This window comes from Limulus polyphemus, unplaced genomic scaffold (assembly GCF_000517525.1).
Source record: "Limulus polyphemus unplaced genomic scaffold, Limulus_polyphemus-2.1.2 Scaffold85, whole genome shotgun sequence".
NCBI classification, from domain to species: Eukaryota; Metazoa; Arthropoda; class Merostomata; order Xiphosura; family Limulidae; genus Limulus; species Limulus polyphemus.
In genome coordinates this window covers 349,058-367,099 of record NW_013665695.1, presented here as the reverse complement: position 1 = coordinate 367,099, position 18,042 = coordinate 349,058, and the positions used below count along the sequence as shown (strand labels likewise).

The 18,042-nt window shown below is 31.7% G+C and overlaps 1 protein-coding gene across 1 annotated transcript in view; it reads right to left on the bottom strand.

The window, feature by feature from the left end:
• Positions 1-17,281, bottom strand: part of LOC106468087 (deoxynucleotidyltransferase terminal-interacting protein 2-like) — a 28,021-nt gene extending 10,740 nt beyond the window's left edge. Inside the window, exons 1-4 of the mRNA XM_013928494.2 lie at positions 17,182-17,281; positions 11,687-11,855; positions 9,251-9,386; positions 1,162-1,257 (exon numbers count right to left, since the gene is read on the bottom strand). Of these exons, the coding sequence (XP_013783948.1) occupies positions 1,162-1,257; positions 9,251-9,386; positions 11,687-11,855; positions 17,182-17,269 (489 nt within the window). The 5' untranslated portion in view covers positions 17,270-17,281. The remainder of the gene's footprint in view (positions 1-1,161; positions 1,258-9,250; positions 9,387-11,686; positions 11,856-17,181) is intronic.
• Positions 17,282-18,042: the final 761 nt, after the last annotated feature.

The following is an 18,042-nucleotide window of genomic DNA, read 5'->3' as shown; positions in this document are numbered from 1 at the left end:
TTTGTATATAGTAACCTTAGATCTGAAGTTTACAATAAATCCTAATAGTGTATGTATGTTTCCACATATAAAATCAGATCACATTTTTCTGTCACAAAATAAATGTTTATATACCAATGACACGAAGCATGATTAATATTTGTTCAGATAATGAAGGTGTTCCCCAATAATTCAATTTGTTGAAACATATTGCTTGGATTTGAAGATATAAAATTAATATGATAAGCAAATATCATTTGAAAAATAGAAAACAAATACTAAAAATAAAAAAATAACACAAAAAAATGTAAAATATGTGTTTAACTTATCATTCCAAAGTTTCTAAAAATATTTTCAATTTGATAAAAAGAACAGGGGTGGACGTAACATTAAAACCTGAGAATAAACTATACAATAAATTCTATATACAAAGAGATAAAGTACAAATTTTGAAAGAAAAAAAAGAATGATTTTTAAAGCATGTGGTATGGCATTGTCCTAATTTTTTATATTGATTTTAGCATGAGTAGCTTTTTTGTGTAAAAGTACAAATAAAGTTGTGAAAATTAACAAGATGACATCTTATTATTGTTTATATCAACCACAGAATTCAGTTGAAAGCATAATACACTGGAATATGTTAATTAAATTTTGATAAACATTTATTGAATGGTTTCTGTCAAAAGTAAGTAAGAATAAGATGAAATATTGTAATGTTTCAGAAGTGTAACGAGCAATGCTGAAATTTGTTTCGGTTAAAAGTAATTAAGAATAAAATAGAATATTGTAATGTTTTAAAAGTGTAATAAGTTGATTTTTGTTTCTGTCAAAGTAATTAGAAATAAGATGAAATAATGTAATGTTTTAGAAGTATAACAAGTAAAGCTGAATATCTTTTTGTCAAAAGTAAGTAAAAATAAAATATGTAATGTTTTAGAAGTATAATAGGCAAAGTGTAAATATTTTTGTTAAATTAAGTAAGAAGAAAATGAAATATTGATACTTTTTTAAAACCTGTAACAAGCAAAGCAAATCATCTCAAACTTTTGTAAAAACAAATTAGTCAATATCCTGTAAAAGATCCTTTCTTTCATCTTCATTTTAAAAACATATTTTCCCTAAAATAATGACTGAATACAATATAATTTTTTTATTGATAACAGTACACCCAAAATAACTTACCCTTCTTTGCTTCTTTAAGTTGCACACACGTTCAATATATGGAGGTACAGTAAACTGTTTTTCATAGCCAGGTTGTAATACACTCTTCTTCAATAGCTTTGCACGAAAAAAAATTAAAAAGTTTCAGTCCAAAATACTTTAAACAAATTAGTTATTTTAAATGGATATACACAAGTTCCATCTTGCTTGCCACATGCATAATGAATAAATTAACACTTAAGTTATTTTTTACAAAAACTAAACAATCAACATGCTTGATGAAAGACAGTAATTCATTTACTTTCTAGCACTTGTATATTAGAGATTAAGTTGATAACTGGTAGTTCTATTACAGTCTAAAAAAAGTGAGATTGAAATATTCAGAAACAAATATAACTATCTTCATTTTGCCCTCAAACTTAAAAAAAGCATACTTTAGGAATTTCTCTAAATCTTATAACTACAACCCTTTTGTTGTTTGTCATTAAGCACAAAGCTATGCAAAAGGCTATCTGTACTCTGCCCACCACAGTTATTGAAACCCGGTTTCTACTAGAGGTACAAGTCTGCAGACATACTGCTGTGCCACTGGGGGGGGGGGGCTGATAATCTTGTAAAGTCTTTCCTACAAAACATTATAAAGTCTCAAAGTTTACAACAAACACTAAAAAGATGAATAAAAGTATCTGTGCATTTATAACTTACTTTGTGAAGTGAAAACTAAGACTAACTCTTGATTATACCCAAAATTTCTGCTAGCCAAGAAGGTACATTAACCAAATGAGCTACCATGTGTGAATTGATGCAAGACCCAGGACAGCAGGAAGTGTGTATTTTTATAACTTCATTTGTAATTATTTTGATTCTATAAGTTGAATTTGTGACTGTCAGTTTATGAGTTACAAGTTTACTAAAAGATATTTCATATATTTATTGTGTGCAAAAAAAAAAAGTTTTCCTTCTGTTCCAACTACAATTGACACCCACAAAAGATGTTAAAAGTAATTACTGATGAAAGCTGACATAAAATCACTTACATAAATGATAATAAAGAATAAACTGACACATCAGAGCCTAATTCCATTATAACACAGTCTTTACTGCTTAATGAAGGGAAACATAACAGAAAATAAACTAGAAAAAGTTTTCATTTAGACATGTCAATATATTCTTTGTTATCATTTATCCAAGTTTTTCTTCTCATGTCTTGCGGAACAACACTCATTCATAAAATCACCTACACACATCATCATCACCTATATGATAATGGAAGAAATTCAGTTTCTTAACAAGACAATATTTGTTTCACGTATTTCACATCTCTAAGCATTATATCTAATTTATGGTTCTGTCATTTCAAAATATTTTGCATTCACTTTTTTCTCAAAATACAAATAAAATTGAAGAAACGAATAATATCTAAATCTAATGAGAGAGAGGCATATTAGTTCTTATAGTTTTTGAAAATCAAGCATTTTAAACAAACAAGTTAAATTTATAATCAATACAAAACTATTATATTTACTTACATATCATCATACTTAAAATAAATATTTATCTGTTCAAATTATTTAAGAAAGCAATCAAAAGCACCAACTGCTTTCATAGGATTGGTTGTCACAATTTTAAAACCTACATACTGCCATGCAGAGCATGCTTGGTAGTATAATGTAGTTTGAACCTCAGACCTTCCGACCAATAACTCAGTATGCTGACCCCAAGACAATGCCCCACCCAGAATATTTAGAAAACATACTAAATTGATATTTCCGATTGATTACATAATTGACATGGACAGAAATAGTGTCTATTTGGTGGAATTAAATGTTTTATACAAGTTTCCAAAGTTAACATTTTCCCAAATTGAAAATGTATTTCCAATAGATACCTCTTCTCACAAAATAGATTTTATCAATTAGCACTGCCATCTTTCGGTGCAAATTTTCAATTCTTGCCACTAACCTACCAACTCCTGCTTCTGCATATCCATATGTAAATTATTATGCAGCAGTTCTCCACCAATAGAAGCATGATAAAACCCCTATTGTAACCAGTACCCTCTCCCCCATTTGCACTTGTTAATCACTTAAACTGCAATATAGATATAGATATATATATACATATAGTCATGACATGGCAGAGTGCTTCAACCAAAACCTAGAGGTATATGGAATTGTACCTCATGTCTGCAGTTGGAAGGGTTTCAATCCATCAACACATGATTCTAATCGTGACTGGGCCATCTCCAACCAACACCAGACCCACTGAGAATAGGATGGTGGGAAGGAGGAATGCCACAGTGAGCAAAAGCAATTTGTATGATATAGATATATTAATAAGGCATAGTGTTACAACCAAAACCTGGCAGTATCTGGAACTGTACAACAGGTTCGCAGTAGCAAGTACTATATGCCATCGGCATCCACAGAATGTCACCACCCTTCTCTCAACTGAGTGGTATGATACATCTCTCACAAGGACAGACCTCCATGGTCCACCACCCCAGTGGCTAAGAACTAGTAAGTGGCAAGGACTCCCATATTCTGTTAGAAGAAAGGAGAGAAAAACATGATGGAGAGTCTGGAGGAACATACCAATGGAAAGAGTGCAACGGGTAACTTCAATACCCTATTTTGAAAAGCAAAGTCCCACATCAACGAAATCAATCAACCAACACCCAGCAACATCTGTAATTGTACGTGAGGTCCATGGTAGGAAGAGTCTCCATGCCACTAAGCATCAGAGATAGGCAGCAATCCCTATCTACTTTACTCATGTATGTACACGAGTGTACAGTCTGGAACGAACATGTTTACTAAGCAAAAGACCATTAGAGAGAACTACTAGATGTCTCATCTCTACAGTGTGTGTGACTTAATTCTGCAATGTAATCATTTCACTGTACATTCCAACTGAATGGAGCTACCCAACCAATACACTAACAAGAAGGCCTCTGTGAATAAAGAAATAACAAAAACAGTAAAGTAAAACTAAGTCTGTAGTGTAAAGTAAAACAATGATAAGTTTGCAAGCAAAAACAAGCATGTCTTTACAGTACTACTGCCAATCGAGAAGTGATTAAGGAGTGCAAATGTGGATATTTATATGTGGATATGCAGAAGCGAGAGGTGGAAGGCTAGTGGCCAGCACTGAAAAATGTGTGCCAATAGAGGGCAGCACTAATCATGAAAAGCTATTTTGTGAGTGGAGGTAACATACTGCATTGGAAATTAGACTTTTCTTTTTCCTCTGTCTTCCATTACCTTACAAACACATTTCTTAGATATACCTAAGTTTGTTTTTACATATTTTAGGTACTGTAAAAAAGTTTAAAACCCCTTTTCTAAAAAAATTCTCCACACTATATTTACTTAAAATTAAGGTCTTTAATGAAATTTAAGAGTAGGGTTAAATTCAAATATTTGTTTTAATTTACAAATACTCAGTTTTTGTATTTGCCAAAAAACAACATCCACAAATTATGTTATGTCCCTATCAATATCTTTAATACAAGTAAGAAAAAGCAAAGGCCTAAACATTGGCCCTAAAGCATACCACTAGTAACAAAGATACAGTTTAATGGACTCCAAAAATAACTTCTTTCTCTCTCACTTAGTAGACCACCCTACAACTCAATTAACTTGTCTTTTCCAACTCCTATCAATATGGTTGTCTTAGTTAGTCTTCAGAAACATCTTATCAAAATCTTTTTAAAAATATACTTAAACTAAGTCCACACCCATGCTATCATCCAGATAACATGCAACATCTTTGAGAAAAGTTAACAGCTTAGTAAAGGAAGATTTTTCTTTAAATAATCCATGTTGATTTATTTTTATATTGTATATCACTAAACGATATAATTTCCAGAGCAACTCTTGTCATCCCCCTATAAAAATAGGAGTAATATTAGCAATTCTTCAATCCTCTAGCACTTGTCCATTGTCTACTACAGCAGGGCAATAACTTAATCAATTACCTATCAGCAATGATTACATCGATTAATGTTATGCAAACTAATTGATTAATCAAAATTACTAATTCTGATTATTATTGCTTTGATTATTCCAAGAATCGATTAACCAAAATTCCAGTTCAATCAACTGTCATAAACATAACCAAATAATCAAAATTAGGATTTCTGATCATTACTTTTTTATGTTATTCAACTATCCAACTAATGGAAATATTGCTATTATGTTTGTTATTGAGCACAGAGCTACATAATGGGCTCTCTGTGCTCTGACTAATTTTAGCCTTACAAGTTATTTTACTTTACTTTAAATTGGAGCAGTTTGGTGATTGGGATGGGTGCTCATCATTCCAGGATCTCGAGTTTGATTCCCATTACCACTAAACTTAGTCAACCTGTCTTTGTTATTACAAAGCTACTAGGGCTATCTGTTACTATCACTAATTTTGAACTTCTGCCTAAAGGGAAGGCAACTGTCTGGTAGCTCCCACCTTTTCTTTTTGTCTCCCTCCTTCTTAAACTGATGATTAAAGCAAAGCCAACAGGCTGTCAGCACCCACCACCAACTGTTGTTTTCGCTTTTACATACCATGGTTCGAGGAACACTGTGCTAATTGATTAATCAAATTTAATTAATTAATAGGACATTTAATTAATCAATTAGCAAATACTTGGAGTGCACCTATTAACATTTTCTTGACCAATACCAATAGCCAAAGATTACCTAATCATATCAGCTGATATCAATATTTAGTATTAATGCAGATAATGTATTTTAAATTAATGAAATTAAAATGTAACCTATAGCTGACTTTTTTCTGGTTGCATTTATAGCAAAAATTCACAAATGGTATCTATTTGGTGTATTTAGTTCAGAAAATGAATAAAAATAATAACATAATTAAAATTTAAAAAAATACTTTATGCTAGTGCTTCTAGAAACACTTAACAAAATATAAGACATACACACATATATACTTTTAAATTGTAACTGTAACTTTTATTTGTTTATAGCAGAAACATAATATATGTAAACATAATTCTTAACTTCAACACAAAAAAGTCAGCATAAAACTCAATTTATTTTACGAAATACAGCCTAACAAATTTTCCACTTCATAGATTAGAAAAAAATCCTTTGGCTTCAAATCATAACGTAAATACAGAGGGGATACATTCAATATAATAATGTGATCTCATGCCTTCTGAGCTGTGTCAGGGGCAACCATGCCAGAACAGGTTAGGACACAATAGACTGTACACGGCAAGTCAACTGCATCCAAAATTTAACCAACAGGAACCAACATCCATGCAGGGGTAGAAAAGAGGATTATACCATCTTCATCTCAAGTTCAGCCAACAAGAGGGAGAAATCCCACTACCAATCTATGAACAGGGCACATGTGAGCAGAGTAAAATACATATACATCCCACACAAATTAAACAGACCAGAACCATCTCAAACACAGTAACATCTTTAACATAAAGACATCGAAGGGTAGCCCAAGAGGAAAAAGCAGAGCAACCAACAAGTGCACCCACCATGACACACAACACTAGAGGTGAATTGAGTGAGGGATCAGAGACACCCTGAACACCTGTGCGAGGATTTATGCTGATTAGTTCAGCTCTAAATCCAAAACTCAACCACTGGGAACTAACATCCATATGGAGGTAGGATGAGGGATCCCAATCGCATTACATGTATAAGGACATGATGTTAATTGGTTCAGCTCTAAATCCAAAACTCAACCACTGGGAACCAATATCCATGCAGGAATAGGATGAGGGATCCCAATCAGCACAACATGAGTGTGGACTACAATATGTTGATTGGTTCAGCTTTAAATCCAAAACTCAACCACTGGCAACTGATTTCCCTAGATATAGGTGGAATGCCTAAGGAAGGAATTGTAAGGCAGACATTTCCTGTAGAAAAGTTGATAGGGTAAGCCGAAGCTGGAAAACTAGTTGTGTGATAAAATGGATAGGATTAACAGAAACTGTTGGCCTTACAGACAACAGAGATTCTAAGTACAGAGAATCAAGAGGAAAATCTGCCTGATGTTAAGCTAAGGCAAAATGAACCAAAGCTTGTGTAGGGCAAGGCATGTCAGTACCCTCACCCAAAAGAGAGACAAAAATGCTCATCATGAAACATTATATCTCGAGAAGGAGGGGAAAGTTATACTGTGAAATGTGTTTAAAAAAAGGCTGAGGTAGGCCTAGCAGACTCTGCAGTAGAGGCCTGGGAAGGCATGCCATAATAAGGTGGAGGAAAACTGACACAATCTAGGTTATCCTAAACAGGTTCAGCAGTTGTAGGAGGAAGGTGAGCAATATCAGGAGAATGTAGGGTGGTCCCTGTCCCCCAGGGATCCTCACAAACTAAATTAATTGTAAGTACTATAAATTATAAAGAATTATGAAAATTAAATACTCAACATAATGTAAATTTAAATAAGTGAGTAGTGTAATAAACGTACATATTAGATGTTATGTGTTGAAGAAAAGATATTTACCATAATTACTGATTTACCCATAAGATGAACTACAGATAAACCAAAAATAACACACACTTGTTAAGCATAATCGAACTGTGCAGGACAAAGAATATCACTAAGCTCTAATTTAAAAGTCTTAACCTAACAATAAGTATGTACGATATCGGGAGAAGAAGTTTGTGCGGACCATGGTTCCAGAGGTCCATACAGACAAAGTTAATATGAAGAAGTATAAAAGATAAATAATAACGAAAATGAAATAGAAGTTATATTGTAAATTTAAGTGTGTATTGACAATAACATATGTATGAGATGTTATGTTTTGAAGAGAAACAATATAGTTAACCTAATTTACAATATACCAGTAAGATGAAATACAGGTAATCCTAAAAGAACAGACCTATGTTAAGCCTAATCTAATATTATAGGACAAAGAATACAACTAAGCTCTAATTTCGAAGCTGAACTTGACTATAAGTATTGACCAATCTAACTAAACTTATGTTATTGAACCAAAATAACTACAGATATGAACAGTAAAAATATTCAAAAACCATAAAAGTATATCTTTCCAAAGTCGGCAGACCGTAGTTCAAAATATGTGGGCCCCCAAACTCAAGTCAAGACCCAACGAAGGTCAGTTCATTGGATGATCAATCTCCTGATGAAGTTTGTTTGTAATTTTGCGCAAAGCTACGCGAGGATTATCTGCTCTAGCCATCCCTAATTTAGCAGTGTAAGACTAGAGGGAAGACAGGTAGTCATCATCTTCCACCGTCAACTCTTGGGCTACTCTTTTGCCAATGAATAGTGGGATTGCCAGTCACATTATAACGCACCCACAGCTGAAAGAGCGAGCATGTTTGGTGGGACGGGGATTCGAGCCCGCGACTCTCGGATTGCGACCCGCAGATGGAGAGTCGAGCTCCCTAACCACCTGACCATGCCAGGCCGCCTGATGAAGTAAAGCTGATAATTCCCCAGTTGAGGACTGCCACCTGAAGCCTGTGTAAATGTGCTGATAGAAGATATAACCTTAAAATTCAAACTTCATACTTCAAAATAATTAACCAAACACAACTGTGTTGGAAGAAAGACAAAAAGTAGAAAAAAAATTTGTAACAAAGTATTAAGTTCCAAAACTGGGTAGAAATATAAAATAATTCCACTTCGGAATAAGTTACAAATATCACCATTGTATAATAAATAGTAAACTTGTTGAGAGAAATTGATAAGAAGATACAAAAAAAAACATTTGAAGAGAGCACTGCCAAACTCAAAGTGATAGTTAGGTAGAATAGCACAGAGGGAGTCACGTGTGTGTGTGGCATTACTATTCATGGAGATTTGTCACATGATAATTTGCATGTGAGAATCAGTGCAACCATGTGAATCGAGGGGTGCGTGGAAGTGAAAGGCTTGTAGCATGCGAAAATGTTTTTCAAATAGAGCAGCACTAAAGGAGAATAGCTATGTATGTGAGTGGAAGTAAGGTACCTTATCAGAATTTCATATTTGGATATTGATACATCTATAAACTGTATATACAGCATGTTCATAAATATGTATATTAAGCTCTTCCTTTTAATCGATATTCACTATGGTTATACACACCAGCATTACAGTACACTACCTCATCTTCAGTAGATGCTCTGAGACTTAATATTTTGTTCTTCTTTACGCTCTCTTCTGTCTTCTTTCCTGGATATGCATTCACATATACATCATTCACATCTATCTCTGAATGTAATGTTGAAGCCAGCTGAAACCTATTCAAAACAGGAAAACATTAAATAAAATTACGCATTTTTTTGTATTAAAGCACAAACACTCTGTTAAAGGTTCTAATGATAAAAAAAATAAAGGTTACTGAAAAAACCTTGCAACTTTCCACAAGTTAGCTCTCTCCTTTAAACTTTGTTTCGAAGCAGAAAAAGGACATTATGCAACAGAACATTACATAAAAAAAACATCTTGGAAAATATGACTTCATTTTAACCACTGCACCATTTTTTAGTTTTAACTCTTTTTGATGCTTTTGATGAATCTGAGAGAAATATTCCAACTGATCAAAGCATGATAATTTTAAGACATAATTCTCAGTATTTCTGAAAATGAATAATAATAAATAAATGGCTTCAAAAAATATAAAACTGTAATGAAATAGATGTTTAAATATAAATAATAACACAAAAATCAGGGAAAATCTTAGTATGTTACTTTTACATCTAAATCAGTAGGTTAAAATTGATATTTAAGATACACAATTGTTAAGAAGACAATCTGTGGAGATCATATACCATAAACTAAGTAAATAACAAGTTCAAAATAATAAATGAGTATGACTAAACTAATAAACACCATAAGCAAATAAAAAGATGAATTACAAGAAAACATATAATTATCTTTGAAAGACTATGCAAAGCAATTTAATTTATTTGCATTCTGAAATATACAATGGAAAAGATAAATTAACAGTAAAGTTTAAAATGCATATTTATACTGATCATGTGTGAACTATATTTTAAAAGTCTATTTACAGTTTTGTTTCTATTAAAAGTTTGTTACCCACATGAAGTTAATTAGAACAGGTTACAAATATAATTCTACAAATATAGGCCCAAGATTCTGAAAGCTTATGTAAATAGTTTTTACTTGACTTGTATTAATAACTCTCTTTTTAACATCAAAAAGGCTTTCCTGGTCAGTTTGTACTTTTTTTGTTTTATAAACTTGTATTTTAAGTCAGTATTCAAGATTTTATGTAGAGGGTTTTCATAAAGTCCTTGGCAATTTTAAACACTAATAATTTTTGATGTACACATGATAAGAACATACTGTAAATGGTACAGAAAAATATAATTCATGAAGTTTTACTACTAATGAATATGGAAACATCAGAAGAAAATATTAGCTTTGTGATATGGTTAACTGAACTGAAGTCAATAACAGCAGTGAGGAGAAAATTTAGAACTCCTTACAGTAAATATGCACCACACCATAGCTTGATTAACAATTGGAAGAAAAACAAAAGTGTAAAGAAATGGGGTCAGTGAACAACAACCCACGATCTAGAAGGCCACCAATCAGTGCTAGGGTAGTAGCAGTCGTCCACGAAGTATCTGAATAATATCTTGCTACGTTACTAAATTTGTTCATCCCTGAACTACACCAATTGAATCTTTTAGATAGTATCTGCTTCCAAGAACAGAGTGCTCCCTGCCACTTTGCTTTCGGTGTGCACAAGTTTTTGAATGATATCTTCACAAAGAGGTGGATCAGCAGACATGGACCAATTTCTTGGCCTCCCCGGTCCCTTGACATGTCCATTAAAACTACTGGAACTTATAGCAAAGAATCACAAATGCAATTCATGACATTACTCAGTAGCAGCTGGAGAATGCTTTTAGAGAGTTATAAAATCAGCTTGAAAAAATGTAATGCTGCAGATGGCAGTTATGTTGATATTTAGTAAATTAAATTGTCTTGTAATATAACTTCATTAATTATGAACACCCTGTATAAATTGTCCCACCTACTGGTAAGTCTGTTTTCTTAATAAAAACAAGTAATTTTATTAGTGCACTACTTACATATTTTTCAATTACATAAGTAAACATTCATATAAATTTTACTTCTCATAACTTTAAGAAATATGAAGACCTGTAGATGTCAAGAAAATTATTAAACACTGTCACATCTTCTAACAGCCATCTCAGAATAATGCATGTTTTGTGTTTAATATTTTATATGCCAACAAATACTAATTCTTTTTATCACCTATCTCCTTTTTTTAGCAAATGGATCAATCTTTTTACAACATTTAAAATAGAATTATTACTCATTAATTAAAACTTCTTTTACACAATATTTCTCCCTTATGTTTCATGACTTCTGTCTTTACTTACTCATATGGCTATATTTTTTAAACACATTGAACTATTACAGCTAATATTCCAATTGCTGCATAATCTATGAAATCAATATGCTACAATGGTAAGTCAATTACAAATATCAGTCAAACTTTTATTCACATTTGAAAAACATAATAGTTCTAGGTAAAACTTACTGTTTATCTACTGTTCCTGATTGTTCTTTTCTATATTCAATCATTTTATTTTTTTTTGTTTTTAGTAACTCTGTACCACAACAAGAGGAGGTACTTGGCTTTGTATCCACAATGAAAGATGATGTATGATCACAGACTTCTTCATCACTTGTTTCTTCACTTGAAGAATCTAAAACAAATTGTAGCCACTAAGAAGTTAATTCATAACAAAAGATGGTTAGAATGAGTCTATAGCTAAGACATATTGATTTATTTTTACCTTAAAAATATAAAGACGTATTTTGCCAAATAAATTAAAAATTTCATATATAACTTTTTTAATTTAACACAAACTAAAAATGATTATATTAGAAACTATTCTTCATTACTAACAATCTACTTACAACCACTAGTGTGTTCGGTTATTCTATTATTTTTTAATTAATATTAATTAGTGAAAAATACTGCTTACACATAAAAATTTAACAACCTATAGAGCAGAAAACCCAATTATTCCACTTTATTTCTTGTAAACTTATTATCATTATAACATCAGAAAAATACGATCTAAAAATTTACAAATATGAATTAATTAGAAATATTTTAGTCTTACATGTTTTACTATGGAAAATGCATATAAAAAGTAAGCACCCATTACAGTTTAAGCTCAAACAAAGAAAAATAAATATACAACAACTTATTATACATTTGACAAGATAAGAACATTTAGCATAATAAAATAAAATATAATACAAATGAATTATTTATTGATAATCAGATCATTCTTCAAATAGCTATCTATAGACCTGGATGATTAATGGAATTTGCTAACTGATTAATTGTTGCACTCATTAATCAATTACATTCAACTAACTAATTATTTTCACAAAATGGCCTTAAAAAGCTAATCTATTATTCTCAAGAGATGGCTATAGTCTGAGTTTTGATACCTGCAGTGGGTCGAGCACAGACAGCCCATTGTGTAGCTTTATGCTTAGTAACAAACATATAATGGCAATATTTCAGTTTAGATATTTGGAATAATCTGAAACTACTATTTTGAAGTAACAGTATTCTATGTAAATAATGCTTATACATAATCAATTCATCGAGTTAAGTTGCCCCGCTCTATTTGTTATTAGATATAATATTAAATGCACATGTAAACAAGTTAGTTAATTAGATAGATAGATACATAAAATTTATATATTTTTTCCATGATCTTATACTCCAAGAAAATGGTTAGACCCATTCAAAATCAAATGTGGCTTAAACACAAAATAAACTAATATTTATTTCGCATTACAAAAACAATTTAAATTTTCAATAACATAGTATTGCTTACAATTAATTTCAATTTTCATTAAGCAAAATCATCAAAGTCAGAATTTGTCAACACTGTTTGACTCTTGCATCTAAAAAACCATGGGGACTGGGTTTTTCTTTCAGACAAGTGATCAACACACATGTATTTCATAATATGTTGCAGTTTATTTTCTACAAGCACACAACCTGTACAAATGTAAATCTTCTGATAAGCAATATATATATATGTTTATGTACATGACATTTTCACACAATATCTTGCAAGATAAATCTGGTCCTTCTGATACACAGTATGTCTATCCAGGTACTCCACTCAGTAACCAATTTGCCTAATATACTTATAAAACTGGGTATACTGAACAGATTCAATCTTGATATTAATATCTTTCCAATGCTGCTCATCTGTCCTAGATAGAGCCAGTGCCACAGTATTCCAGCCAATAAACTCAAGGTTTCCTATTTCCATGTAAGAAAAGCCTAGCTTCTTTAATGATTACAAAGCTTTATCTTGCCTTACAGTTCCATTATATCAAGTTTACCCCTCTTTCCACAATCTACATTGCTTAATAGAACAAAAGCCTTTAAATGCCCCATTCCTCCTTTAAAACTTGTATGCTCTTTTCCATTCATCATTCCATAATTTCCTTCAAAAAGTCTAAATGTAGACAATATAACTGCATGCTATCTCATCCCCTCTGCCAATCAATTAAATTACTTAATTTGCAAAAGTTCTATCTTTTCATGACAAAACCAACCTGTAATATCGGTCCCATACAGAACAATTGGCACCACAATACTATCAAACAATTTTTATCTCACTTGGAAATTTATAAGAAACTGTGTTTTGTCAATCCCTCAAATATAATTCATCATAGAACTGGTCTTTCTTGTAACATACTCAGTATGGATCTTCCAACTACCACCTTATTGAAAGTAAAAGCCAGTGTACTTGAAACATTTTACAACTTTAATTTTCTCAACTTTCTGAGTTTCCAATACCAAAATTCATTTTTAGCACACTTACTACTCTGCTTAAAAACCATTATTTCTGATTTAGCTACATTGAACTTTAAGGCTTTTCAAATAAAATATTTTTCAAGACAGTGCATCATACTTGTAAGCCCTCTAGATTGGGTGCAAGAACCCTCAAATCATCTGCATAGGCAAGGAAATAAATCTTAGCATCCTTCAAAACAGCTTCCCATTTTGATTATTCTTCAATGACTGCTCTACATCAGATACACATATTAAATAGAAGAGGATTAGGTGGACAGCACTGTTGAATGCCTCTTAAAGTCCAAAAAGCTCTTGACGTCTGCTCCTTCACTTTAATGATATACATGGTTTCACTGTAAATTTCTTGAATAACCAACAAGAGCCTTCTTCCCCTCTTAACCTGTAAAACATCCATGGTAATTCTCTTTTCTTAAGAGTCAAACATAGCTTTTAAATAAATAAAGAATGTGTACACCTATTCATTTTTACATATTTCTGAATTAGTGTTTTAAAGATATAAAAGATTCATTGTACCCTTCCTGCCTTGTATAAAACCAGATTTTCCCTCTGGCAGTATATAATATTCTCTTCAATCCACATGCATAGTCTAATGTCCACCACCATCACAAAAACCTTATAACTTAGTAGTCAAAAGTGAGATTCCTCCATATTTCACAACTCTGTTGGAATCTCCCACTTTGGACATATCACCACTGACCGCTGTACAAAATAGATAATTAATGAATATTCATAAGGAAACAAGGTATGGTCATGTCTAACATTACATTAACACTTACATCAGTTCCACTTGTTTTGACATAGGAGCATAACATAATGAAATGCTACTACTATTGCATTTGTTCTATCCTACCTCATGCCAGGGCCTAAAACAACATTTAAAATTCATCATTTTCCATTTTCAATGACTTTATGCAAGAGTAGGCAGCACATGCTTTCAGTTTCTGCATATAATGAAAATAATTATTGAATATTTATTATTTCTTTAAATAGAAAATATTTATTTCACAATTTTTAACATACTGAGATATTACACTAACTTTTTTTTCTCTGCTACCTATTACGTTTCACATACTATTCCATTCATCAAGCTGCTCATATCTATTTTAGCTTATCTATTATATTATTAATAAGTAATACTGTATATATTTCATAAAATCATAACAGTTTATCTGCTAAACTAAATGATATGCAAGTTTCTCACAATATCACTCCTAAGCTGTCATGTCAGAGTGGCTGAGTTATCTATCCTATATAAAACCCAGTGTGTGTGTGTCACATCACATCATACTTGATTTCTCGAAATAGGAGGAGTCATAAAAGCCAAGATGCATTTATCCAGATAGAATAGTTCGAATACTGTTTCCCACTATTGTTGATGATGGGGGTGAAAGGGAGCCATAATGGGGGGGTGATGGTGGGGGTGCCATAAAAACCTATGTGTAGTGAGTGTTAGTATAATAAGCCTAAAGTATGCTATGAAAGTAAAAATATCAATTAAATTTTAAACTTAAATCATTTCTGAATTAAGCTATTTTCTGTTTTATCACACCAACGTTTTTAATAAAAAACAAACCTCTCTAATCAACAGAGACTCTAAGTTAAGAAATCAACAAATATTCTTCCACTTTTTCTGTCTATACATTTCATTTTATACTTTCAGTACATAAACTAACAACAATATTAGGTTATACTTTTGTTGCTAAGTAACATGACATAAAAGCCATTATTGGAATGTAGTGTTACCAAAACACACTGGCTTTTCTGTATATTATAAGATGTTCATCTAACTGATTTTTACTAATAATTATTCTATGAATATGCCACAAATTAATTTCATGAATTATCTTAATTTTGAGTGGCTCACAAAGGAATTTACTGATGTTTGACTGCACTTTTCTGCCTCTTTGTTGGTCAAGCTTGATTTTCCAAAATTTATTTATTTCAGTTGGCTGTGAAATGTGAGCATAGGGTATACTATGGGGTGGGAGTGCTAGTACTTGTCCATCCATTTTTGATGAGCTGTACCACTAGTTATAAATAGAATCCAATCAAATTTAATCATTAATTGTTACTTGTGGTGTACTTCAGGGTCAGTGCTTGGGTTTTTACTTATCTAGATTAATGACATTAATAAGAGCTGATGGCTATGGGAAATTTCTTGTTGTATTGGAAATGTTAAGGTACTACAGAATGACCTGGATCAATTGTTAAATTAGATAAATAACTGGCGAATGACCTTAAATTACTGAAAATATAAGTTAATATACCTGGGTTATCATAATTTTGATAATATTTTTATACAGACAGAAACCAACTCAACTGATAGTAAATTGACAAACAATTTATAAGAAGGATGCAGTAGTTTTATTTTGGGGAACATATCACATTTCAACAGAACTATAGTCTGTTTTCTTCAGACCAACATTCTGTCAAAACAAGTAATATGTTCCCTAACATGAAACCATTTCGTTAGGCTTATAAATCATTGTTTGTCCATTTACTATTAAATGAGCAAAATGTGCTCCCTTTAACAAAAAAAAAACACTCAATTATTAACAGCATAACTAAGTAATGAACTTTGCCATGATATTAATAGCAAATAAAACATTCAAGCCATTGGGGCAATGGGTTTTTGCTATTAGTAAAATTACTTTACGATATTGATATACACATTTATTAAAAATCAGAGATGTTAATAAACTCTTTGTGTGTAAAGTTTTAGTCTCTTTATCTATGAAAGAGTATTAACTTAGTGGAAAGAATTCAAAAACCGAAAAGGGTTACTAGAAACAGAATGATTCAAGGAAAGGAGTAGTTATCTGGAAATAGATTAAGATCTCATAGTCATAATCTATTTCCTCTAGAGAGAAAAAAGGCAAGACCCTAAAGAAGGTTATCTTATTCAAATTTACAATTATTCCAAGAGATAGATAGGATAAAAGCCTCTGATTTCTATACGCTGGTTCTAGACTAAAGTCAACAGGAGGACAATATAAAAGTTTAAATTTATAAAATACAGAAAAATCTCCAGTTAAACAGTACGAGTTGTAGGGTTAAGCCTTATCATGCAAGGTCTACTGTTAGTCTTAATCATATTTAAAATATCATTTTCCTTAATATAACAAATACCTAAAATACTCATAATGGCATACATAACAATTGTTTTCCTTTACCCGAATTTTGAATTTGTCTGTCTAACACGTTTGTCAAATGCTTTAAATATTGTGATTCCAGACTTATGCTTGAACTGGCAAGCGCCATATTAAAAATGTTACTGCCCTCTATAGGATGTATTTATCCTGAAAAACAAGAAAACAAAGCTTTTGGGGAAAATTACGTAGCATTTGTTGAGGTTAGTTCTTTACAAACTAATTTATGTTAATATTTTTTAGTTTTTATGTCTTTTACATTTCGTTATTTGTTCGATAAGCAATGGGCTACCTGTGCTCTGCTCACCGTGCTTATGGAAATTAATTTTAAGCATTATAAGTGCTCAAACTAATCGTTGAGCTGCTGGGAGGCTACATATTATCATAATAGAATTATTATTCCATTTTTTTTTATAAATTACTATCAACCTCGTGAATAATGGGAAGGTGACAAAGGATTGGAAGTTAACTAATGTCACTACACTTTTCAAGAGAGCTAATAAAAATTGTTCCAGTAATTATAGGCCCATTAGTCTTACGTCAGTTGTGGGAAAAGTTTTGGAAAGTCTTCAAATTCGAATAGTCAACATGGTTTCACTAAGGAAAAATCTTGCCTTACAAATCTTTTGACATTCTTTGAAAAGGATACTGTTTATGTATATAAGGGAAAGAGTATAGATTTGGTGTATCTGGATTTTCAGAAAGCATTTAACAAGGTGCCACATAAAAGGTTTGTAAAAAAATTATATCTAATGCATATGGGTTATCATAATTTGAATTATAAATATAATTTAGATAGGAGTAACCTTAGCAGTGTCATGAAAGAAAGGGGTCTTAGTATAACGGTTGATCAGTCTCTTAAGCCATAAAAGGCTTGTAAAAAAA